Source organism: Eublepharis macularius, chromosome 4 (genome assembly GCF_028583425.1).
Source record: "Eublepharis macularius isolate TG4126 chromosome 4, MPM_Emac_v1.0, whole genome shotgun sequence".
Lineage (NCBI taxonomy): Eukaryota > Metazoa > Chordata > Lepidosauria > Squamata > Eublepharidae > Eublepharis > Eublepharis macularius.
The window spans coordinates 105,509,575-105,534,847 of NC_072793.1; the positions used below are offsets into that span (position 1 = coordinate 105,509,575).

Genomic DNA, 25,273 nt, shown 5'->3' on the forward strand with positions numbered 1-25,273 from the left:
GTGCTGGCGCTTCCTATCCAGCAACTCAGCCACCCTATAACCCTGCATATATGGATCCTCCAAAGCCTTATTAAATTGACTTTGTGCTGTGTCTCTGCACAGATTTCTTCAAACTGAATCCGTCTTGTGGCACGCTGTCTTAAAATACTGTTCTGTTACAGGGGGAAAAAAACAATGACCAAGAAAATGTAATCTTTTTAAAATGCCTTGAATACTGCAAAAGGAAAACAAGATCCTCCACCTGGATTTACTTTCTTACACCTCATACAATTAAAATAGTTATTCAGAGTTAGAAAAAGATGAAAGCAAGAACAATTCAACATGGAAATCATGGATATATCCTACAATACTTTGAGGTCCAATAAAAGGGAATGTTTATGATAAGACAAGTAGCAGTCATAATTTTGCCAATCATAGAAAACAAGAGGTATGCCTTTGCAAAATCTTGATACTGTGTGTGTGGGGAGGGGTGTTGTTTGCTTGTTTTGGACTACTGTTATAAAGTAACTTCAAATGGAAATGTTGTTTGATAGAATGTAGCCTTTAGGAAGGAATATTGCAAAATTTATTGTGTGTATAATTGTTCTGTATTTTTGTCCTATGTGTAGCTTTTATGCATTCATTCACTCTACTGTTCAGTTTTTCTGAATTTTATGTTGTCCAAGTTAATTTTTTTGGGTGCTTCACTTTAAAAGATTAGTGTTTCAGTTTTTATCCATGCAAGCAATTTTATCTTTCTGCTAAAAGTATATCAAAAGCGTATCTCAACTGACACTGAATAAGAACGGTTAAATGAGAACATTTTATAGAGTTTTGTTACTTCAGGATATAACTTTGTTGTACAACAGATTTTTTGGCCATTTGAGAAGAAACCATTTTCCATCTGAAAATTAATGTATCAGTTTCTCCTTAATTTTGCCTATTAGTTTGGATTCTGGGGCAAGAAAGCATGAAAGGTAAGAGGATCTGCCCTGTACTGTTGGAACAGAAGAGTTACCTGATGCATTCTTTGTGTTCTATAGCATATATGCTAACTGAGATGCTTCAGATGGAAAGTAACCTTCAAATTAAATGTTATATTCCAAAGAGGAACTTGTCTGAGAAATAATATTTTTAAAAACCTTAAAATTTTATATTTTGCACAGCAATGTTCTTGTACTGATGGCTGGAGCTGACTAGTGTGAAACTTGGCTGAATAAAGAAAAGAAACTGGCCCCATGGAATTAGGGACTTGACAACAATATGAATAAGTGAAAAGGCATTTCTTGTTTGTTTAAATGTTGAAACCAAATTATATAGTAAGTTACTGAAATACTTTCTGCATTGCAAACTGAAAATATGTCCAATAGGTTATGGTTTTTAAGTTTAACTCGTCTAAACTGGGACTTGGAAAGCTACCTAAAATTGGAAAATGGGCATGCACGTGATAAAAAAAAAAATCAGGGCTGTTTAACAGAATAGTGTTGAAGTATATCTTCTGGATTTACATGGTTAGTGAGGTGTTCAAATTCTTCTAAACCTTGCGCTTGTATAATTTGCTAACATTTTCTTTTTTCTAAAGAGCTTTTTTTTAAAAACAGACTAACAATGATGGTTTTTTACTCCTGACATTTAAAAGAAGAGTACGGCTGATTTTGTTCTTATCCTCTTCTATATGTCAGTCTCCCACAAAAATGGCAATCTTTTGGGGCCTGCAAGGTACAATTGAAGGCATAAAGTAATAGTCTGTCTTTCCGTTTGGCATGCATTTGTTGTACTGATATATACAGTCCCTTAAATTTTAAAGAAGAGTATTATCCTTAAGCATTTATCCTTAAACAATTCTCGCTGAAATCAGTGAGAATTGAAGGGATTTTGAAATAGTTGATGTCCTGCATAATTTATGGCACACAGTTTTCATTCCTGTGTTGTTCCATTTGAAGGTGTCCAAGTACAGAACTCTAGCAGGTACCAAGGACACCATAAACTGCTAGCAGACCTGTTTGATTGGCTTGGGCAGGGGGAGAGACATAGAGAAAGAAACAAGTCTTTGTACATTCCTATTTTAGGAGATGGTATTATTACAAATTGCTGCTGGAGTTACATAGCTGCCTGTATTTCTCTGCACAGAAAACTATTTGAGGAGAGTTGCTGTAACCTTTGTACCACTTTAATGGTCATTATTCTTCCTGTTGTTTTTGCTATTAAAGAAGCCACATGTAAAATGACTTTTTTTTAAATGTAAGCATAAGCAAATGCAGTCTTTTGCCTACGTATTTGGTCCATGTAATAATAATGTAGAATAAGAAAGATTTCTGGAGATAATTTCCCTCACAGTGAGTTTAGTGTTAAAATGAAGGGGGGGGGGGCTTGATATAGGTAATACTTATGATGAGGGAAAGATATTTATAGATTTCCATGTGTTACAAAGAGAAGCCTTTTTAAGCTTTAATTTTTTTGCTTATTGTATAAGTAACTGCTGCTTATACATTACTGCTGAAAAAGCGTTCCTCTATCTTCCTTTCTAAGCGATGGGAGGTATCTTAGCTCAACCCAGCTGGCATACTGCATATTCTTCTGTAAGCTGGGTGAATTTAGTGCTCACTGTCTGGTTGTAAATCCTTCTCTGATCCTACGTTGCATCACAAAGAATGGCTCCTCCCGCCATCAGATGTATCAGTGATGTAAAACCATAGGGTAGACCTGTAACAAAGATGCCTTCCTGCTTTCTCCTTCGCTTCTAGCGATAGGTGGAGAGATTCTTTTTTAATTCTTGGCATTGACTTTAATACACTGAGTATTCACCACCATTGTGAGCCATGCAATCTAGTTTACAGTCATATGGTTTGTTTAGAAATGGCATGAATGTATAACTAAGAACAGAACTTGTCCATGACAGTATTTGCTTGTGTACTGCTAATATTTCTCTGCTGGTAATCCTGCATTTACGCACACAAGTCCTATTGAAATCAGTAGATCTTGCATGTACGTATGAAGGATTGTCATCAATGAGAGAGCCTTTATTTTGTGCAGTAAAAGTGTCAATTTAATTTTTTAACTAAAACAGAAGGGAAGTGGAACTTAAGCTTTATATTCAATTTTTTACTACTTCTAGAAGTGCCTTTTCAATGTACTGTCTTAATGAACCTTACAATTCTTGGTTTTTATAATTCTGCTTGTACTTGGTTTGTTTCCCATAATACAGAATATCTATTCAAAGGTTTTGCATGACATTCACAACTCTTTGTAATAAATGTAGATGGTTAAAATACACTTGTTTTAAATCATCTTTTATTATAAAATTTGAAAATATGGCACCCAACTCCTTAAGACAGTAGCTGTAAAACAAATAAAATTAGTTGCACTTAAAATCCCTTTGAAATTGTTACAATTATGATCACTTAGCCCCACAAACTTAAATGGAATTTAAATGTGACTTCTTGAATTGGTGGTCTTTTTGTCTTCGCCAAAAGTTGAAGACCTTGGAGAATGTTCTCTTTTAGTACAAACATGGTATAGAGCATTGAAAAGTTGTCTATATTCTTCCTTCTACAAAGGCTGCTGCAAGGTTACAAAACATGTCTACTGCAATGGAAACACTGATTTGGTGCCCTCTAAACAAGTTTACTATGCTACAGTTGGTAACATGAAATCTGACTAGCAGAGGATCATCAGAGGGCATCATCAGAAAGTAAAATGCTGTGTGCATATTGTACTAGTAGCTATTTGAAACAGGATAATACGGTAGAACCTAATAGTGGAAGAATGTGTCATGAGCTGCTGTTTCTTGCTGTTTCATGGCTAGAAACGCTTTGCAAACTAGATTTGGTAGTCAGTTACTTCCATCTCTGGCCACTTTTTTAAAGTTTATGAAGAAGAGGGGCCACGCCAAGGCAAAACGAAAAAAGGGCAATTGGTGCAATGGGAAGAATTTACAACTTCGTCAGGGGGAATCTATCAATTAAAACAAAATATATAATCATAATTAGTACATCTCAAAAGTCAATAAAACTTCTGAATAAAACACAGGACAATGTCACAGAGCATGTAGAGTGCAATTCATAATAAATATTTGGTATCTGGATAACTGTCCTAACATTAACATATACTACATATTTCATAATCACAAACATTTTTCATTTAAATTGTTTATGAATAAACAATTACAATATCTTAATTGACCTTCCTTTTAGTGTCTTTCTTGTATATGCACTTAAGCAGAGTGAGCTACCTGGGCTTTTCTCAGTTCTGTGTGAGCATTTGCCAGGAAATGTTCTCATTTAACTCATTTAGTACACCAGTGACATAAGGGCAGCATTGTGCTCACCAGTGTGTTTCCTGGCACCTACTTGCTGCCTGAGACTTGGGGATAAAATCTAGTTGGTCTGAGATGAACATAAAGTACTAGTTTTGTGTCACTCCTTGCCAGTTGGTTAACTAGCAAATGCCATGCTTGTCCCTGACAAACGCACTACAGCAGTGTACCACAGAGACAGAACCACCGATGTTTCCAGGCTTAGAAGAACCCTCTCTCTGTGGTGCTACAGGATGCAAACAGTTTTTTGGGAAACTAAAACCAAATAGCATCAGTTCTCAGAAGCAAAGGATCAGGTCTAGCATTCCTCTACTTTTATGTAGGAAGTCCTTCAGAAGAGCCTCAGACATTGTCTTTGACAGCTATTTTCTGGTGGTGCCCACTACTCTACCAAAATTCTGAAAGTACCAGGAAGCTCAGTAAGGTTGAGGACCCACAAGGTATAACTTTCGCCTGATACTGTCCTGCACTCTGCAGGTAGGCCATGTCTAGTCTCCTCTGGAGTAAGGCCTCAAGCTTGGCTGGCTAGTCTTGGGAGTGTAAGCTGGAAGCTTACAAAATTATCTCATCGTAAATAATACTTTTCTTTAGAATCTGAGTTACTGGGAGCAGGTGGCTGTCCTTCACCATTCATATTTTCTTTTTCTCATGAAGTACTGGCCTTCTCCCACAAATAACCCCAACATGCCAATACACTCTCTCCTCATACTCCCTTAACTGTGTGTGTGTGTGTGTGTGTGTGTGTGTATTTACATTATTGTTATGGTTTACACTCCTCTTTTCTATTGTACCCGGTATAAGAAAAATAAAACAAAAAAACACATTTAAAACCCCAGTTTTTAAAAAAACTATAGCTATAAGACTAATAACATCAATTATAAGAATATATAAAGGTAAATTAAAGCCCAGTGTTTTAAAAGAACACGTGATAGGAATAGCAACAGAAAAATATCATTTTGCAACGTCTGTGACTTAACTTTATGGAAAAACCAACGTATATTTTGAATTTATGCAGGATTTCTGAGAGCAATCCATGTGAGTATTGCTAACCCAAGAAGGAACAGCAACATCATCTTAATTTCATCAGGAATATCAGTGTTGGTGAGTGCTCTGCATTGGTCACACCCTTGCTCAGCCATGTTCTCTCTTAAGGATGGGTCGTCGTCACCTACTGGAAAAAAATAAGCCGTCACTAGCCTCTGTCGAGGTGGCTGCACCTGTAAAAAACTAGCATGCCGAGGATTCCAAGGTGTTTTGAAAATGGAAGTACATCTCTCATTTCCTTTGCACATTGCTCTAATGGTATTAAACCTCCTTGCATTGAAATCCATCCAGAGCATAAGGTCTCTGGCACGTTGTTGAAAGACTCTTATAAGAGTAATGACATCTCCTTCTGCACTGTGACTGTTCGAAGGATATACTTTGTAGAACTTAAAGTATAAGTCATGAAGCTTGTAATTTTTCTTGCTGCCAAATGGAATAGGTCGGTATGTGAACTGGTGGAGCTGGTTATTTTCTTTGTCCAGTGCTTTCATGGCTTTAATGGTATCTGCACAATAGATGTCATCAAGAGCTGAGATACCCAGTACAGATAATTCAGCTTTCAACAGAGGAAAATCATAGTTACAGCCGCTGTGTGCTACCAAACAGATTGGCGGGTACTGCCGACTGAAAAAGGCCACAATCATGTGCATAATGTGTATGTTAAAGCTTTGTTTTTTGTTCCAAGCAAAAGCTTCATTATTCAGTCCTGTAATGGTACTTGCCGCTGGCGTAAAGGGCTTGTCTGGATTAATACAGATGCAGAGTTTATCTACTAAACGAGGGAACAGTGGAACTGGTCTGGAAGAAGAATTGCTGTACTGAGGATTCTCAAAAGCATGCCTATTCACAGCAAACAGGCACATTTCTGCAATTTTAGGCTGTGAGGGTGGCAGACCTGTTGCTTCTAGGTCCATAAAAACAAATGTCTCGATAGGTTTAGAAGGAGAGTCAGAGGCTGTGTACATGATACCTAGGACAAGGAACAATGAAAATTAGGAAAAGATGAGATTGCATCATTCATGTGTAGTACTTACTTATACTTTATTTTGTCTCTTTTTCCATTTACAGACAAACCTAGCTCTCAAAATGGCAAAAATACTTTAGAATAAACTGCAGGTAACTTTTATCATGTTTAAATTAGCTGAAGGAAGGTATTAAAATGCATGCACACATTTATTTAAAACATTTCTGCCGCTCACACAAGTATCTACAAAGATTTTCTAAATAAAAACACAGAATAAAATCATAAAAACACATAACAAAGCAGCAGAAAGAAAATTAAAATGGCAGCTGTTAAACACAGCAAAATCTAAAAATACAACGCAAGTCTAAACTGAATCTCACTAAACTGAATCTCACTCAGCGTTCTTTTTCTCAGCTGATTTCAATGTTTGTTGTAACATTATTTAAAGTGCTTGAAGCTACATGTCCAGAAAGTAACTAAACACAACCTTTCTAAGACATGTCATAAAGTTCAAGGTGACTTGGGACTAACACAAGTTTCACAGAAACCGAGAAGTGGATTGACTCAATGTTCCTTTTCCCTCTACTTCTGTAATGTGTGGTGGAACTCCTGCATCTCTCAACTTGAGAGCTCCTGATATAGTTCCATTTCACACAATGCTACTGAAGGTGGGAGTAAAGAAGGATGAATCATTTTGAGCTTCTTTCCCAGCTTCTTGTCAAGCTACAAGCCAGCTCTGATAACACAGCTTTGGACTAGTTTTGCGAATGTTTTCCAGCATCAATCACAACTTGCACATTTTAAAAGTACGTCTTGAGTTGCTTTTTCAGGTAATTTGTACAGTGTTGAGAATAGGACTGCCATTTTCCTAACAGAAGCTCTGGGATAAGAATTCCTTATTTCAAGAACTGTATCCTTTCCCACCACAGAAACACAATAATGGGAATATTACCACTATTAAAAACAAAGCTTCTCTCAAGTAAAAAATCTGGAGTATTAGATAATCTCTCTTTGCTAATCATGTTTGCGTATTTACAAATCATCTTAACGTGTAAAATTTGCACCACCTAATATATTAAGGCTATTTTCTACAAGTTTATCTTTCTATATAAAAATTACATACCAGTTCCTCTCCCCCATGTACGCTTTTATGGGATGACTATACCACCTCTGTCTCACAGTGTGGGGCACAGCAGGATTTAACCAAATTAAACTCACACATCCTATGTATAGAATGCAAGGTGAGTTTTTCTACATAGGAAGTAGCAACAGCACTACCCACCTTTTCAAACCATGACAAACCTCTATGGAAGCCAAAACAATGCTAGCAGGATTTCTCACTGACATAATACATGGTCTGTAGCACAGTGGTTAAATGGTTTGGCTGTGAACCAGCACTCTACTGGTTTGAATCCCACTACTGCCATGAGCTCAGGTGGCTTTGGGTGAGCCACTCCTCTCAGGCCCAGTTCCTCAGCTGCATTGTGGGGATAATAACACTAACTTGTTCACCGCTCTGGGTGGGGCACTAATCTGTCTAGAAGAGCAGTATATAAGTGCAGTTTATTATTACTGCTACTACTACTATTGCAGCAGCTGTGTGGGAACTACTTTTCATGAGACAATCTCACAGGCTAGCAGATAAGTAACACAGCCTTGTGACTGGGCAATTGCCGGGATCTTTCTTACAGTACTTACACTTTGAGGGTGCGAAAAGAAAAGAAATCCCACAGACTAATGCCAACCTTGTGGGAAAAACCTTTTTGTTCCACCAAGACAGCCTCCAGCCTCCTGCAATTGCCTCAAGAAAAAAAAAACGTGCCTGTATGAATGTCTAAAGGGCACTATTATCAGTCTCCCATGTAGAAAGGAGGGTTTTAACATGGGGATGCAGGTGTGTTGTTGAACATGTGGTTAATAGTGTAGCGGTTGACTTCTGCGCAGTTTTTACAGCCCAGTAGTGGTTGTTATAGCTTGATTTTATTATCGGCATTTTATGTTGTTTTTCTGACTGTATCACACTGTTATTATGGCACATATGTTGTATAAATATATAGTGTCAGACAAAAGCTAAGACACAAAGCAACCAAGTTTAAATCCACAGTCAGGAAGCTGACTGGATGACCTCAGGATAGCCGACTTCAGGGGGTTGTTGTGATGATAAAATGGGAGAAGGATAACACACCATATATACTACCCTGAAGCTCTTGGAGAAATAGCAGGATAAAAAAGTAATAATAATAAACCCAGCATATATGGTTGCCTGTGCAGGCTCTTAGAAAGAAGGCTTGCCTGTTAAGCACCAGTCATATGACGCTGCCTTATACTGGCTAAGACCATTGGTCCATCAGGCCACATGAACTGTCTCCTTAGACTGGCAGTGAGTCTCCAGGGTCTCAGGCAGAGGTCTTTCATATTTCCTAGTGCCAGATCCTTTCAATTGGAGATGCAGGATTGAACTGGGACCTACACCAGCTTGGTGCAGCCAGACTCTAATCTGGAGAGCAGGGTTTGATGCCTCACTCCTCCGCATGAAGCCAGCTGGGTGACCTTGAGTCAGTCACAGCTTCTTGGAACTTTCTCAGCCTCACCCACCTCACAGGGTGATTGTCCTGAGGATTATAACAACACACTATGTAAACCGCTCCAAGTGTGGCCTTATGTTATCCTGAAGGACGTTATTTAAATTATTATTATTCCTCCATACAAGGCAGATATGACGCAATCTTGGCAGGGTTCCAAGTCCACCAGCTAGACAGCCAGAGGCGATGCTCAGATCCAAGACCCTCTCGCACCCCAATCGCGGCTCTTTGCAGAGCTCCGCCCCGCCAAGCAGCAGCGGTTCCACCACATCAGTTTTAGCGAACTGGCACATACCCTGGCTTGTCAACCCGTTGCTCAACTGGGAGGTGGGGGGTCGGCAATTTCCCGGGGAAGAGGAGAATGCATGCAGCCACCTAGGACTGAAGCTTGGGGGTATCTTTCATTTTAAAAAATGCTTTCATAACACCAAGGAAAAGGCGAAATACTTTCCTCCTGCATCGAGAACAATGCGCCCAAATTGCACCGGTAATCAACCCACTCTTTCCCCCTCACCCTTCCTTGGCCCGAAGAAAATGCCCCGAAGCCTAAGGGGGTGGCAGGTGAGAGATGGTTGCCTTTGATTTGGCCATCACCAATTATTGTCTCAAGAACAGCAGACAACTGGTCCCCCCCTCCCACCTTTTTTAATGCAAGTCGTCAACTTTAAAAACACTTACTGGAGCAAAATTCAGCGCGGTCGCAGTTGCCGTAGGGGGGATGCAGATTTGGGAGAGGGAGTGCTTCGGCTCCCCTCGAGCACCTATTACTATCGTTTGGTGTTTGGATTAGAATTGGAAACTTGATCCATTTCCGGATAAAAAACGAAAGTTAAACCCAATTCCGCCTCTGATGCACGGACTAAAACACCAGGATTTCGCATAGATTGTAATTGCAGGCGGAAATATGTTCCTTAACGTAAAAGAAATACTGTCTGTTGCACCTTCGAGGTTCATTTACGTTAAAGGGATAACACTTTAGGATTGCATAGTTAGTTACCCTTTGAGCCGCCTGTTTTCTAATGCTAAACTCAAGGCAGAAAGAAAACAACCAGGCTTAACTCTAAGACCGGGGTGTTTTTTAGTTCAATTTTTTAAAAATTTACACTGGCTTTACATTTCACACACCTTGGAAATGGGGAAAATAATTTGGTTGTTCTTCTAAAAACATACTTGCAATGACGAGTCACTTGTTAACTTGCAAGAATCTTAGAAACCAGAAGAACACCTCACCCAGCCTTCTGTGGTATAGACAGATCCACCTACTCCTAAGAATTTTAAGAGCAAGATCCAGGTCCAATAGCATTAGTTGGTCTTTAAAGTGCTATAGGACCTCGATTTTGCTCTTCAACTGCAAACCAACACAGCTACCCACCTGAAACTAAGGATTTTAACTATTTTTTTGTGGCCCCAAAAGATAAGCACAAAGCTAGAGGGAAAAAATTAAGCAGATGCCCAGTTCAATGAAGCCTTTGTTAAAATTAATTTTACTTGTTTAAAATTCCCACAGAACAAATGTTTATATAATGTTATCACCTTACCTGGTGCATCATTCTGTTATAGGCTGTTTCCTAATAGTGACAGGAGAAGGTACCCCAGATACAGGAACAGCAATGCGCAGCGTAGAAGCTGGTAAGAACAGCATCCACACGCCCTGTTTTTACTGCTGCTGTGGATCCACATCTTCTTTCCCACTGTTGCATCAGCACAGCAATAAGTGTGCCAGGGACCCTGTACAGCAACCACCCCTTCTAGGCTGAGCTATAGCATAAAACTAAAACACAGCTCAGCAGTGAAATAAAGCCAATTAAACAGCTAAAAGGAGGCAGGAAGGCACCTATTGGCTACAGGCTGCTCCCAGTTCCTTCACTCAAAGGTGGTTTTTCCCTTGATCGGCTTATAAATACTGTTGTCCAACTGACGGCAGCAGAAGCATGTACAAAAATATCTGCAAAAACCCACAGGAGGTAAGTGCTCAAGTGTGCCTGGACAGGTTGGCTGTTACCATGTGTGTTATTTGTCCTGAATTCAATGCTGTAGAGAAGTGAGGGGTTTTTCCTGCTTCTCTACAGGATTGTGGTACATTATGCACCATCCAGGTTTCCTCTGGCTTTTTCTCCAATCTCTCCTAAACCTGCTTTGCTCTTAAGTTTTGAGAAAGATCACAGGTTCAGATGTTTCTGTTCCTATCCACAGAGCAGCCATTTTCCCTACCCTTGTCAATGTAGTGGCCATTTCCAAGTCTAGACACCAGAGGCTTTTCGTTTTTTTTATCAACAATTGAATATTATAACTTTATAGCAATCTGTGTGAATTCCTAGTTTTCATTTTTTTAAAAAGTTTCTAGCCCCTTTTGTTGTAGATATATAATGTATCTCTGCAAGGCATATCTCTGCAAGGAAAGGGACTTTTATAAAAAAATGAAAGCTGAAAATTCAGGGAATCTGACACACAGATTGTTATATGGTTATAAGACATATTATTCAATTGACAATTATAAAGATACTAAAAAGAACCAAGGCTGTTGTGATCGCAAGGGAGAGAGCTATGGCCACTGCTGGGGGACTGGGGCAGTGAAACTAGGAACCGTGCTCCATTGCTGCTGCACTGTATCAGCAGCAATGGGGAAATGACACAAGCCTGTCCCTATGTGGAAATTACTATTTGTTTTCCTCCAGCAGTTTGAGAGTTACTACTGGGCCAATTAGAAATAAACAGTAACAGCACAGCAAGCATCTAAGAGTCACATTGCCTTTGTCCCTTTCCCGTCATTCTTACATAAACAAAGACATCAGTACCCTTGATAAAGAATGGCATACATAAATTTTAGTAGATAGAATTATTTTTACAAAAGGTTTTCAAAACTTGGTCTCTAAGGGAGTATGAGATGCGGACAGGAAACAGATGCTTCTCCAGTTCCAGAAGGACCTGCATGAAGATATACATACTAGGTAGGTTCTAGCATACCGGAGCATGGTAAATATAGAAGGAGAAAATGAATCCAAGGCGGGTGGGTGGGGAGAAGGACTGAAGTAGACCACTGGATGTCAAAGTGGTGAATTTAATTTCTGGGATAAAAAGGGAGAAGCTAGAGGGGCTTCCATGGAGCTGAAGCCATTAAAAATCGATGAGCAACAATTTAGAAATCCTTAGTACCTCCATTATTCCATTATCTCAGCTCAGCTGTGTTTTATATTGTAAAATCATCTCCATTTTCAGGCATTTAAAAAGCACTTTGAGTGCTGGGAGATGGTGAGGTGCTAATGCTAAGAACAAAAAGAAGAAAAACCGCAGACTCCTGTTCAATAGACATCCCCCCCCCCTTATGTTTCTCTGGAAAGATTCCAAATCTGTATATGAAAGATGGTTAACAACCAGTTTGCTGGGCTTGTATTTATCAACGGAATAGTTTTGGCAGAGAAGAGCCCTTCTATCTCCCATCCTTGGAATCATTTCTCCACTACCAATGCCAAAATAAACGTCTCTCAGATTATTCTATTTCATAGTATGGATACATATACTGACCTGTCTCCACACATTATTTAAGTTACCTAAATAAACCTCACAATTATATAAAAAGTTTACAGTTAATTCAACTTTCTGGAACTATTACTTCACTTCTGCAGACAGTACCCTCCCCCCAAATTGGATACCCAGAAAAAAGCAACAGTACTTCATGAGAAAGGAGCTGTCATTGTATGATATGTTAAGGAAGATGAAAACTCAATCACCTGAACCAAAAAGATTAGCTGTGTTTCTTCGAAGACATACAATATTCTTTTAAGCACAGGGTTAGGGAACCCTTTTCAGCCCAACTGCTGAAAAATTGCAATGTCTACCTGCAAAAGCACTGGTGTGCCAGTAAATTAAATGGAAGAGCATCTTCCATTTAATTTGTATTTGGTCAGGATTGTATTTGGTCAGATCCACATGTAGAAGCCAAGCCCCAGAAGCATGGCCAGCATCTTCGGGATTCACTGATGGCTGGGAGGAGGTGATGACGGACATAAGCCATGTCTGTCACCCTCTTCTGCAACAAGGAGCCCAGCAGTGCTGTCAGTGCCTCAGTTGTGTGGGCAGAGATCTGGCCTTGGGTCTGGTATACTGCTGTCAGCACATCCGCCAGGGGTTGCCTACCTTTGCTTTAGCATTATGTTAGAACTGATGCATCTTCCATGTTATGCATGTTTTTTCAATATTTACAAACCACTTTGATGTTTCTATCACTATTATATATATCAAGTTGTTTAAAGGCAAGCATGTTTTCAAAAACTCAAGTACTCTAAAAGCAGGTCAGTGAAATACGTTTTTTAAATTAAAAAAAAACCCAAACCTGTGGTCCATTAAATCATGTGTGCATTGTAAACAATACACTTTAAAGGGTTCAAATTGAACAGCAAGTGCCTACAACATTTGCAGTGTACTTCTATGTACATTTATGTGAGCCAATTTTATTCCATGGGTCTTACTCCTAGGTAAAAGTGCACAGGACTATAGTCTCTGCGATCTAGCGAGAGCAGTGTTCCAAATGCCATTAAGCATTTTCTGAAGCTTTTCAGATTTGTTATTTTAATACTATATTCTTCATATGTCAATATTGTATTATCTTGAATCTGACAGGAAATTCATTCAATAAAACCTAACATAACACTTACATTGACAGTTTATGTAAAGTTATCTTTAACCAGATTTTCATTTATTTTTATGCTATAACCACAAGAAAGAGTTGCATTCTAGTTAAATTTCAAAAATTATACTTTTCTAAGAAGTTGTTGCATTACTGTTCTTAAAATTAGCTGCAATCCATTTCTTGATCATCAGTTTCTGCCTCCAACGGATACAGTTCTTCCAGCGCAAGCTCTAGAACAGAATACGCATATATTTTAAAAGTGCAAGATCTTAAAAGTTGTGTATACATACATATTCAAAAATTATTCTGGACATGGAACAGCTTAGTTGTTCCCCCTACGAAGGTCACGGAGAGGCCTTGAAGAAGTCTAGTTTACCTTTTAGAGAGGTTGTGAAGATAACTGAGGAAATAACCTTGATCGCTGAGAAGTGCCACATTTTTAAAATTATAATCAGTACAAGACTGGTGACAGTGGTTTACATCCTCAGGTTGCTTGTGAAGTCTCAGGCTGGAAAGGCTCCCTGCCAGCACCTAACACTCTCTGTCACAGAACTACCACCATGACCACCTTCCCCCCTCTTGCTTGGCAGTGAGGACTGGATCTACTTGTGACAGGATCTCCTCTGCCTGCCTGTCTGACATGACACTACACAGTGATGGAGGGCAAGAGGTAGTAGCTGCTGCTCAAAAAAATGCGTTGCAGAGTTACCAGTAACAACTGAGAGCATTGGAGTTAGACAAATCTAAAGTGTGACTCAGTTACATTATAATTAACAAGTGAAATATAAAACCTGTTAAAGATGTGGTAATATGGTAAACAACACCCCATCAAAGAAGCAGTTCTAGGACCAGTCTATGAGGCCTGTATAGCCCTTCCACGCTGTGTTTGTGCCATTTCTGTATATTCTACAGTTCTACCACGTACTTGCTCTAATATTACAAGAATAGGATTTGACAACACATGTATATTGGATTTAAATGGTTTACTATAGTAACATTTAGATATTTAAATATGGCATTACAGTCCTGGGGTTGGATCACGATAATTTCTGCTGACGGAAAGAAGTGATTTTCACCAACTGCTCACTTGTTGGGGGGGGGGGCTGCCCCCTGGAGTAGCATTTTGTGTCAGGTGCTCAGGATCACCTGTCATATTCAATACCCCCCTGCAGCCGGGAGAGGGAAGATTGAGAAGTCACACTACTGACAGAAATCTCTTCCATCAGTGGAGATTTGGGGTGGAATCTAAGCCATATGATCTAACTAGGGAGGCAAATCCAAGTTTACTTTGCACACACAGCATATATCCTACTGCCCCGCAGACTTGCACTCTAATGCTAATAATTACTGATTACCGGTGAGGTTCCGTTGCTTACTTGATTAGCACTTAGGCACTCTTTTCATGTGAGCAGCCTTACCTTCACAGGCTTTCAGATTTGGAACTTTTCTAAGGATGGCTCTGATGCCAGGCATGACATGGTCGTATTGATGAAGGACTTCCAGACAATGATCATGGAACATTTTATCTTTTTGAGATAGACTGTGCAAGAGCAAAACTGTGTCCCGTAAAAACTGAACAACTTGCTTTCCATGTACATCAAACAAGTTTCCTTCCACCCATCTGACAGTCAGCCACTGTCTATGTAACATTATAATTAGGGCCTTCACTACCTGCAGAGGGAAAACACAATACAGTTAACTATTCCATTTTTTCAGGTGTAAAATTTTCACTGCTGCTCATTTTGCAACATAGAAGCAGATTCTTCTTAGGAGGGGGGGAGGGAAAGAGCTATTGAGGAAAAAGCTACTTGGCATAAAATCAGTACCTCATTGATTGTTTAAATCTGTAAGTTTTAAAATAAACAGCACTTGCCTGCAATCCACGACATGTATTATGAATGTAAAGTCTATGCATTCATTACTGAATTTAGGGTCAAGGTGTTAGCAGCTTACCTCAGGATTGCACTGACAATCTCTTCCAACAAGAGAAATATTACAGCACTGCATACATTTGGACAGGAAGCGAACTGTCTAAGATTAAAAAAACAGAACCTTTTGCAACAATGCAGCATAAGAAAAAGCAAAACACAATTTGTCCTTAAAATTAAGCTAAGCTTTTTTTAAAAAAAAAATTTAAAATTTATTCTTTTTTTACAAAGTTTTTCAATTAACAAATTAAGATAAGCTTTAATCTATTCATACAAAAATATGTTAGCACACAGTCAATAGTTAGAATGTTGGACTGAGCCTGGCAAGACCTAGGTTTAAATTCCTGTTCACCATGCAACTCACTGGGAAACATGCACTTGAACCCTAACCCAAAGTCCCTCTGTGAAGTTCTTTTGCTGAATCATGGCTTTCTGGTAAGCAACAGGATATCCAAAGTTTCTGAACACTGCTGTTTTTTAATACCAGATTCATACCCACTTACTCTTTTACATGGGGACAACCTATTTATCCTATATAAACAGGAGGAGGACATTTTTGGCAGGTGACAGCCTTATTACATTGGAGTAAGTGAATGAGCCCTTAATGCATATGACTAATACTATTAGGTCCTGCAAGAATATCACTTGAGTGACATCTGGATTTGTGCCAAAGTTCCCTGTTTGCATCAGTGCTGGGGAGATCACTGTTGCAAGTGCTTTGGCAGTTTCTGTTGAATTAGAAGCAGCCATCCAAATTCTTATTTAAAAAAAATCCTTTACCTCTTGTTCCAATTGAAGCCAAAGAGTCTCAGATGCTGATTTATCTGGTCGCGAGGTAATATACATGTACAGGGCCAAGAGGAGACAGTTTTCTATATACACATATATATTTTAAAAAATGATGGAAAACATTTCATTATTATTAGTAATGGTACTGCAATGTCTTAAAAATTAAAACTACTACCAAGTTATTGTTAACATAGTGCCCTTCACTGTATACTTGGGCACTTATTATAAACAACTAAAAACTGTAAACCATATTTGAAATCCACTTTAAAAGTGCTTTCTAAAAAAGGAAACACACATACAGGGAGAACCAACAAGGGCACTTCCTAAAACAATCTTGAAGTAGTATTTAAAGTCCAGCTCCGCTCCTCTGTTCCTGCTTTGCTTCTTCTCCCACCCTGACCAAACTGTCTGCCCACTTTATGAAACTTTCATTGGCACAGAAGTCGGGCAGGGACACCATCTCTTCAAGGCAAGCAAGCACTGTGCCAAGATAATAGCCAGCACAGACAGACAGTACACCCTATCTCACCCTCCATTCAAACAGCTCAGAGCAGTGTACGTGGCTCCCCCCCCCCTTTAGCCTCACAACATCCCAGTGAAGGTCATCTGGCAAGCTTTATGTCACCCAGAATGCTGCTGGGCTTTCTCTCTACATAACAAAGCATGGTGCTCCAATAGTTGATAGGTGGGACCAGGTACTGCCATGCCAGGTGGCATCAAGACCCACGATCCTATTTACACCTGTTGTGCAAAATCCTTGCTCCCTGATTATAGTGGTACAAAGAATAAACCCTCCGCACAAATGGTGTTGGTGCAAATAGGATTCTGGCCACTTACCCATTTGCCTTGGATAAGTAACCATTCCTTCCAATGGTACAACTTGCTGCAATCTCTTGTCAAAATACTGTGTGGCACATGGATACTCAAGTACACATCAGCAACATTTCTTGTGGACTGGTAAAATTTTTATACTTACTTGAGAAGCTACTTTAACTTAACTAAACACTGACAGATAGCATAAAATTTAAGAGACACCAGTGTTTGCATGTACAGATTACGATGATGAACTAGGACTGAATGTTGGGTTCAAATCCCCATTCTGTCACGCAGCTCACTGGATGTCCTTGGATAAATCTGTCTCAGCCTAGCTTACCTCACAGGGCTGTAAGAAGTATAAAATGGAGAAACATATATACTAATCTGATCTCTTTGGAGGAAATTTAACCGTAAAAATTAAAAATATGAAAGACAATGTTCAAGATTGCTGAAGCCTTTTAGCAGAGAATGTTCCTTGGCCAGGTTGGAAAACACAAAAACAAAATTTGTTTAACAACCTATAGTCTACATATTCATTGTAGGCTTACAAATTCGATTTCTGTAAAAGCTATAACATTGTGAAGATTCTCCCTCTATCTCACCTGTAGTTGTACAGAGACGAGCAGCTAAGTCCTGGTGTTCAACAAGCAAAGTTAACAGCCTAACCACCAAAAGGACAGCAAACACAGGAGCTTCGGAAGATATGCAGCGGAGAAGGACCTGCACTTGGCTATTCAGCAACTCTGAAAAGCTTTCACAGGAAAAAAAGGCCAATAAATTAGAAACCGGAATAAAGCATATGACTTCTGCAGGAAATTCTCTCTTCTGGGGTATCCAAGATCATCTTCACCAAGACAGAGTATTGTTAGGAGTCTGAACAGGTGGCATTTGTAGTTGCACCTGAACACTTTACATTTTCTTTATATATTTCATGTACATACAGGTGGAGCACATATGTTCCAGATTTTATACATAAGCCTTGAAATACATTTACTGTAGAGAATGAGATTTCCAACCAAGAACAGGAGAGCTGCTGTAGCACAGTGGTTAGGCTGCAAATCAGCACTCTACTGGTTCGAATCCCACTACTGCCATGAGCTCAGTAGGTGGCCTTGGGTAAGCCACTCCTCTCAGCCCTAGCTTCCCAGCTATATTGTGTGGATAATAATAACACCAACTTGTTCACCGCTCTAGGTGAGGCATTAATCTATCTAGAAGAGCAGTATATAAGCACAGTTGTTGCTGTTGTTGTTAACAGAATGAAATGACATACAACTGGGAAGGAAGCAAACACTGCTTCTCTTCATGCTCCCAAGCTACCTCTTCTCTACCTTGCAGGCAGAGGGCAACTGAAGGCTCTCTGGCTCAGGAAGACTTCAGTCAAACTCCAGTTTGCTATATCCAGTTGTAGGTTCCTGTTCTGTAGGGAGAAAACAAACCAGTTTGCCCAAGCACTTGTATTTGGACATTGTGGCGCACTGGAGTTTCAATTAGCTTCCAGTCATCCTCTACATCCAAGAGAAGAGGGCAAGGAAAAGGAGTGTGGAAACACAAGAAAAGCTGTGATAATGCCTATTATGAACAAACGAGTTTCTGTCAGAATATCTGAATGAGGCCAATCAGTCCCATTGCAATGAGTGTGCAATAGCAGCCCAGTGTAATGCCAGTGGTGTGCCACTGCCTACATGACCAGAACTTTGAAAATGGTTTTGAAATAAATTTTTTAAAGGAGGCAGTCAAAGCATATAATGTTAGTACGCAGCCGTCATCACATTCACTGGGTAGCATCCACAGTCTAGCTGTGACAAAGACATACAATTTCTACAGATCACAGAAGCCACTAGAAAAGAGGTGGCTCTGGACTTGATCCTCAGCAATACTCAAAACACCATGAGTGAGGTACGTGTTGTTAAACCAGCTAGGAACAGCGACCATAGTGTTGTCCAAAAATTCCAACATGACTACATTTGATTCTCGAAGAGGAAACTTCTCAAAAATTAAAGGGTTAGTCAAAATGAAGTTGAAAGGGAGTCTAAAGAGGACCAATTCTATTCAGGAGGCCTGGATCATATATAAATCTACAATAACTGAGAATGTATACCACAGACTAGGAAAGGTTCTGTCAGTACAAAGAGGGCTCCAACCAGCAAAGTCAAAGAACCCATAGGAGGTGAGAAGACTTCCTTCAAAAAGAGGAAATCTTGCCAAAACAAGAAAACAAGGAACAGAGGCTTTGGCAAAACAAATGTAAATTGATGGTAAGGCAGGTAAAGGGTTGGAACATTTTCCCTATTAAGAAAATCTACAGAGTTTGGGATTTTCAGTTTAGAAAACAGACAACTAAGGGTAGGAGAATGAAAGATCCTTAAAATTATGCATAGCTTTGAGAGCAAAGAGACTATTTTTTCCTCTCCCCTCAAAATACAAGAACATAGGGCCATCCAATGAAACTCGTGGAGAGGAGATTGTGGAGAGGAGATTGAGGATAGACAAAAAGAAGTACTTCAACACAACGCATACTTGGTGGTATTCACTGTCCTTGGACATGGCGATTGCTTGCATGATGGTTAAAGGGGACCTGCTTTGAGACAATATGCCTCTGAAAGCCAGCTGCTGGATGCAGCAGCAGGGGGTCGTCCTTCTGGAATGTGTGACTGGCCACTGTGAGAAACAGGATACTGGACGAGATGGACCACTGGTTTGATCCAGCAAGCCTCTTCCTAGGTCCTCATGTACTTTTTAAAAAAAAAGTGTTTAGTGATGTACACATAATTCCCATTCCGGTCAATAGTTCTTGCTAGGACAGGCAGATAGTGCCTCTCCCCTCTAATTCCTCTCTCTCACTCACACACTCACACACACACACACACACCTTACTACCAAATAACAGATACAGGACCACAGTCTTAGTTTCTTCCTGCCAGAGAACCAAGATACAGAGAGGAACTGGCATCATCCTCAGCAGGGCTTTTTTTCTGGGAAAAGCGGTGGTGGAACTCAGTGGGTTGCCCTCGGAGAAAATGGCCACATGGCTGGTGGCTGAACCCCTGGATCTCCAGACAGAGGGGAGTTTAGATTGCCCAACTCCCCTCTGTCTGGAGATCAGGGGGCGGGGCCACCAGCCATGTGACCATTTTCAAGAGGTTCCGGAACTCCGTTTCACCGCATTCCTGTTGAAAAAAAGCCCTGATCCTCAGGCACTAGAGGGTGACAAGTATTGACACTCTTTCTCGGTCTGGCTGTAGTGTTTATGAATCTCAGTTTGGGGCAGGAGCCAAGGAACTGTTTAGAAATAAAAACAGTGGCACTGCTTTCAAGCTGTATCTTACCCCATCAGTAAACCCACTGTTGCCTTTTCAGCTAATTTCACCAGAATTTTGAGGCACTGAATCAGGATGCAGCGTCTTTGGCATCCCACTGCTGAAGTACATAAAGTCAAGAGCTGCAACAGGTGTTTAAATAAAGGATGCCGGGATCTGTCATCATTAGAAACATCTTGTTCTGGGTTGGGTTCTTGAAGATTGTCTCTATACTGCTCGTTGCAACCATCAGTTTCGTTCTCTTCCACAATCTCTACACCTCCTAAACCACAGTCTGCTTTCATATTATGGGAGAGCATTGTACAAGCAACATCCCAGCTATAAAATACCAAGTAATGAAGAATGCCCAGAGATGTAAGTGCAAACTCTTCCAGGTTAGATTGAAAATCATCTACACTTGATCTTGTACTTGAGGACATATTGGAAGAAGCCGACTGGTTTCCAGGAGTGATTCCAGTCTTCATGATTAACTGGAGAGCTTTACAGTATGCGCCAATGTGGTATTCCAGGAGAGGAAGGAGGTGAACTGCCCCAGGGATTTTATAGCACTTAAGATGGGATATTTGCCTCTTGTTCTCCTCAGAGCTTTCGTCCAAAGAGCTGTCATCCATAGCAATCAAATTCAACCCAGTTAAGGCAAGTTTTTGAGCAAGTTTCAATGATGTCTCCTCTTCCACTTCCTGTTCTTCATAGCTGGTACTCCTATCACTGAAGATTCGTGTACAGCCTCTAGTTGGGGGAAAAAACTGGAATTCAAACACCACATGAAAGATATGTGGCATCCTTTCCAAATTTGGAATGTGCCAAGTCTGCCAATTAAGCAGTAAGTTACCCAATACTTCCCTCTTACCACTGTTATGCAAGACACATAACAAGAATAAGCGCTCTACAGTAAAGTTAACTTGGCTTTTTATCTTCACACAATTGTTCCTCCAAGGTCAGAGGTTGCCTCAGCTTCTCTCAGTTTAACACTGAGAGAAAAGCATTTTTAAATTTGTACAACAAATTCAGACAGAGACCAATATATATATATATATATATATATATGTATCTTACTCCAATACATTATTACCAATAGTTGGCAAAAATGGGATATCTTTTAGAACTTTTCCTTGGATTATTTAATTAACTCACACAGTTGGCAGATCTTTGACATGAGACTTGAAATGAGGCCAATAAAACATGTGAATTGATCACACAGCCATAATTCTCCAAATCTCTATTTTATGTATTGAAAAGATTTTTTACTTTGATAGGATTTGAATAAATGCGCACTATTTGTTCTGGTAACTTTTCTGTTTTATATAGTGTGAGTGAGAAGATCAAAATGCTTAAAATGTTTTCGTATGAGTTATTCTTATTTGTGTATCCTTTACTCATTATAACACACCTATACAAGATGCCAAACAACAGCCAAGGACATGTTAATAAAAGGCTATTTAAAAATCCAAGTTATTTCTGGAAACCTCTTCATAAATGGATTTGGATTGGTTTCTTTTTTTGCCCAGGTCCTCATTTTTACCAGATTTTCAACTTTCTCCTGGAAACAAGTGAGGGATAAAATGCCTTTAATCATAGCCCTACAGTACAGTTCTATGAAAAGTCACACCCTTCTAAGTCCACTGAAGTCACCGGGCTTAGAAAGGTACAAAATCTGTTTAGGAATGCATAGGTTTTCCCCACCTACACATTCTCATATCTCTTACTGCCATAAAGAATGCTAGCATTTTTTAACCAACAGGCTGTAGAATTACTGTTTAGCTAGCTACAGTTATTTCACATCTTTGGGGTGAGACCAAACTATTCAAATACATAATCATATTTTCTTCTGATCTGGTGAACTGTTCCATTGTTTTTGTTATGTTAGTAGAGCTGTTTATAATATTTTTGACTGGTTTACACGTACGTGCTGAAAGAATTAGACTGCAAGACAGGCCCAGGCCTAGTTTCCACATGATGGCTAAGAAGATAACAGAGTCCAAGTGATGACCCCTCAATAACAGGCTGTTTCATCAATGCAGTTATCAGCATAGAACCTGCAAGAGACATGATATGATACAAGAAGAATGGAAAACTTTCTTCAGGTGACAGCATTTAGAAGAAGGGTGGAAAAAGAAAACCCACAGCATTAAATGTTTGAACAGTTTTCCATGAGTGAAGACAAATGCAATAAGGGAGAAGTGTACCACTTAAATACATGCACGCTTCTACATCTCCAGACCCACAGAGGAAATGCAACTGTCTGAGGCTTTGTTTTCAGAAAGCTACACTGCCATTGGCTTGCTTTTTTCACCAGGGGAATGGCAGGGGGAACATGTATAGTTTCCTTTTCTTAAAAAAATTAACAGTAGAAAAAATAAGAGAAGGGAGAGAGATAGAAAAAGTAGTCTTGAAAAACAACTGAAGCTAAACTAGAAGAAAAGAAACCAGAATTCTGACAAGAGACAGAAAACAAACTGAAGGAGACAGGAAGCTAAAGATAATGAACTGTCTCTTGATCCAGGGCAGGGGATCACCTAGGCAATAGTACATCCTCCTCTTCCAAGTGAGAGAAGTTACAAATGTGTTGTGGTTTCTACTAACTCAAAGGAACAGTTTGTTATGATACCTCAAGTAGATTCCCAGTGCAATCCTATGCAGAGTTAACTCAGTCTAAACCCACTGAAATCAACCGGAGTAACTCTGCTTACAATTGCATTGTCCCCTAATTCCAATCCTAAACAACGAACACAGTTAAAGGATTGTTTGGTGAGTAGGCATTACCTTGTCTTTGAGCACTGACGCAACTCATTGCTTGCTTCACAAGTTCAGTGTCAAGGCGAGGCTTCTTACTGTCTGGAAAGAAAACTTTATAGTAACCCAGGAAGCTATAGTAAAATTCTTTCATGTTTTTAATTCTAATTCACGTGTTTAATTCTATCCAGATTGCCTTATATTACATGATAACAATGCTACTTCTGAGACCTCACATTAACATACTTTGGATTTAACAATATCCAACAAATATTTTAAACCCACTACAATGTTAACATATCTTGCTGCATGAGAAAAATTATTTACATTTACATTATCTGAAGCTGGCACAAAGATGGGTATTTGAAGAGCGAGAGAAAGCCATACTAAATTGTGCTCAAATCTCAGTGAAACTCGTGATCAAATGGTAGAGTAACCAACTTTGTACCAGTCTCTGATTCTGAATCTTTCACAGTTGGTTTGAGCTGTACACAGTCTTTCACAGGTGGTTTGAGATGTTTATCTCCACCCTGTGAAAAGCTTTACTTCCTTATTTCTGCAGCTCAAGTCACAGCTAAAGGCACATGGGCAGGTCAAGCAAGTTTCAAGAATAGCTACCGTTGGGCTGGACATGCCCAAAAGTGAAAGTCCAATGAGCCAACATAAGTCAAGTAAGTTTCTGTTTCTTCACCAGTAAACATCTGAACACACTGTTCCAAATGGAGAGGGCAAGGAAGGATCACCGATCGGTAACGTTCTGCAGAATACCACAATGTATGCTCAGTGGCAGTTCAAATGGTTCTGTGCACAATAAGTTCTAATGTATAATCTGTGCCCCTAGTGACAGACAGGGTCATGTTTCTTCAAGGCCCAGCCAAACTGTAGACCAGGACACTATATGTGACAGGAAGCTGAGCTGCTGGTTCTTCATCACCAACGTCAAGAACTAAGTTGCTGCAATTCCTGGGATAGCTGTCTGACACAATTTGAGTTCCAGACCAGGAAATAAACCACATCTTCTGCAAAGGTGTAAATAGGCAATATTCATTCTGAGAAAATTTGTAACCATTTATTACTGCTCACCTAAATCTCTTTATCAAGAGACAGTAACCTTTACAGAGAACAAACACATAAACTGAGAACACTCAATAGAGAAAGAATGCAACAAAGTTTTCATTCAATACAAATGTTTTCTTTATCAGAGTTTATTTCCAAGTAATTACGCTTAGAATTGTAGCCTAAAAATGCTATAAGAATGTTCACAATTAACTCCAAGTTTAGAGCATTTCTATTGCTACTACTAAATAATTTAAATTCTAGCAATATTTGATTTCCCAACATGTTAAGTCATCACTGTGCAACAAAAAAATGCCCAAAGCACAAATGTAATTAACCAATTACAATGTAATTAACTTACCTTTATTAAGCCAAAGAGGTTGAGCAAATTCCAGGATTTTTGAGCAAGACGCTTTTGGGGATAACTCAGATCCAAAAGACTCTTTTGTAGGATAATTTTGCTTTTCATTCTGAGTGCATCTTTCAATTTTTACAATGCTAGGAGGACTCTTCTTAGGACTAAAAAATTAAATAAAGTATCTGAATTAACCACAGAAAAAACTTTGGGGCTTTCCTCCAACCATTCCACCCCCCCCCCCCAAAAAAAGTGCAGTGTCACTGATCTGAGTGGCGTATGACTCCAAAAATGTGCTTGAATCACAATCTAAAGAGTTTTAACATGACAGAAAAGGCAAGAGGCACCATAAGATACATTATATTTTTTATGAAAAATATTTGTATTTTGCCTTTCCACCTAACTAGGGCCCTTGAGACAGAGAAAAGACATTAAAACTCAACTTTAAAAACTGTACATATATAAAAGCAACAATTAAAGCAAACTAGGAGGGTCAATCAAGAAATGCCAGATGATAAAAGTCTCTCATCACCATTGAAAGAAGACAATTGGGTGGGGAATTTCCCAGGGGAATTCCAAAGTTTAAGCGACACACCCAAGAAGGCCCTTTCTCAAGTTGCCACTCATCTATCCTCAGAGAATGGGGGCGCCTGAAGCAGGGCCTGAAGATGATTTTAATGGTCAGATAGGTTCATATGGGAGTATGTGGTCCTTAAGGTATGCTGGTCCCATTGTATAGGGTGTTAAATGTCAATACTAGCACTT

The 25,273-nt window shown here is 39.4% G+C and overlaps 3 protein-coding genes across 7 annotated transcripts in view; 1 reads left to right on the forward strand and 2 right to left on the reverse strand.

Annotated features, from left to right (window-relative positions):
• Positions 1-3,250, forward strand: part of SHISA5 (shisa family member 5) — a 43,915-nt gene extending 40,665 nt beyond the window's left edge. Inside the window, exon 6 of the mRNA XM_054978316.1 lies at positions 1-3,250. Within this exon, the coding sequence (XP_054834291.1) occupies positions 1-74 (74 nt within the window). The 3' untranslated portion in view covers positions 75-3,250.
• Positions 3,249-13,697, reverse strand: TREX1 (three prime repair exonuclease 1). 2 transcript variants are annotated; one of them, XM_054978315.1, is made up of 2 exons: positions 13,639-13,697; positions 3,249-6,308 (listed from the first exon to the last, which is right to left on the reverse strand). In XM_054978315.1, exon 2 carries the CDS (start codon positions 6,301-6,303, stop codon positions 5,302-5,304), a length of 1,002 nt encoding a protein of 333 aa, XP_054834290.1. In that variant the 5' UTR covers positions 6,304-6,308; positions 13,639-13,697; the 3' UTR covers positions 3,249-5,301. The 2 variants fall into 2 exon arrangements, with proteins under 2 accessions (XP_054834290.1, XP_054834289.1); XM_054978314.1 differs by lacking the exon at positions 13,639-13,697 and adding an exon at positions 9,563-9,672.
• Positions 11,688-25,273, reverse strand: part of ATRIP (ATR interacting protein) — a 26,256-nt gene continuing 12,670 nt past the window's right edge. For all 4 annotated transcript variants that reach the window (XM_054978312.1, XM_054978311.1, XM_054978313.1 and 1 more), the window contains exons 6-14: positions 24,515-24,672; positions 23,128-23,199; positions 22,271-22,400; positions 20,374-21,093; positions 17,647-17,795; positions 16,220-16,311; positions 15,465-15,542; positions 14,930-15,182; positions 11,688-13,741 (exon numbers count right to left, since the gene is read on the reverse strand). In XM_054978312.1, coding sequence (XP_054834287.1) covers positions 13,674-13,741; positions 14,930-15,182; positions 15,465-15,542; positions 16,220-16,311; positions 17,647-17,795; positions 20,374-21,093; positions 22,271-22,400; positions 23,128-23,199; positions 24,515-24,672 — 1,720 coding nt within the window. In that variant the 3' untranslated portion in view covers positions 11,688-13,673. The remainder of the gene's footprint in view (positions 13,742-14,929; positions 15,183-15,464; positions 15,543-16,219; positions 16,312-17,646; positions 17,796-20,373; positions 21,094-22,270; positions 22,401-23,127; positions 23,200-24,514; positions 24,673-25,273) is intronic.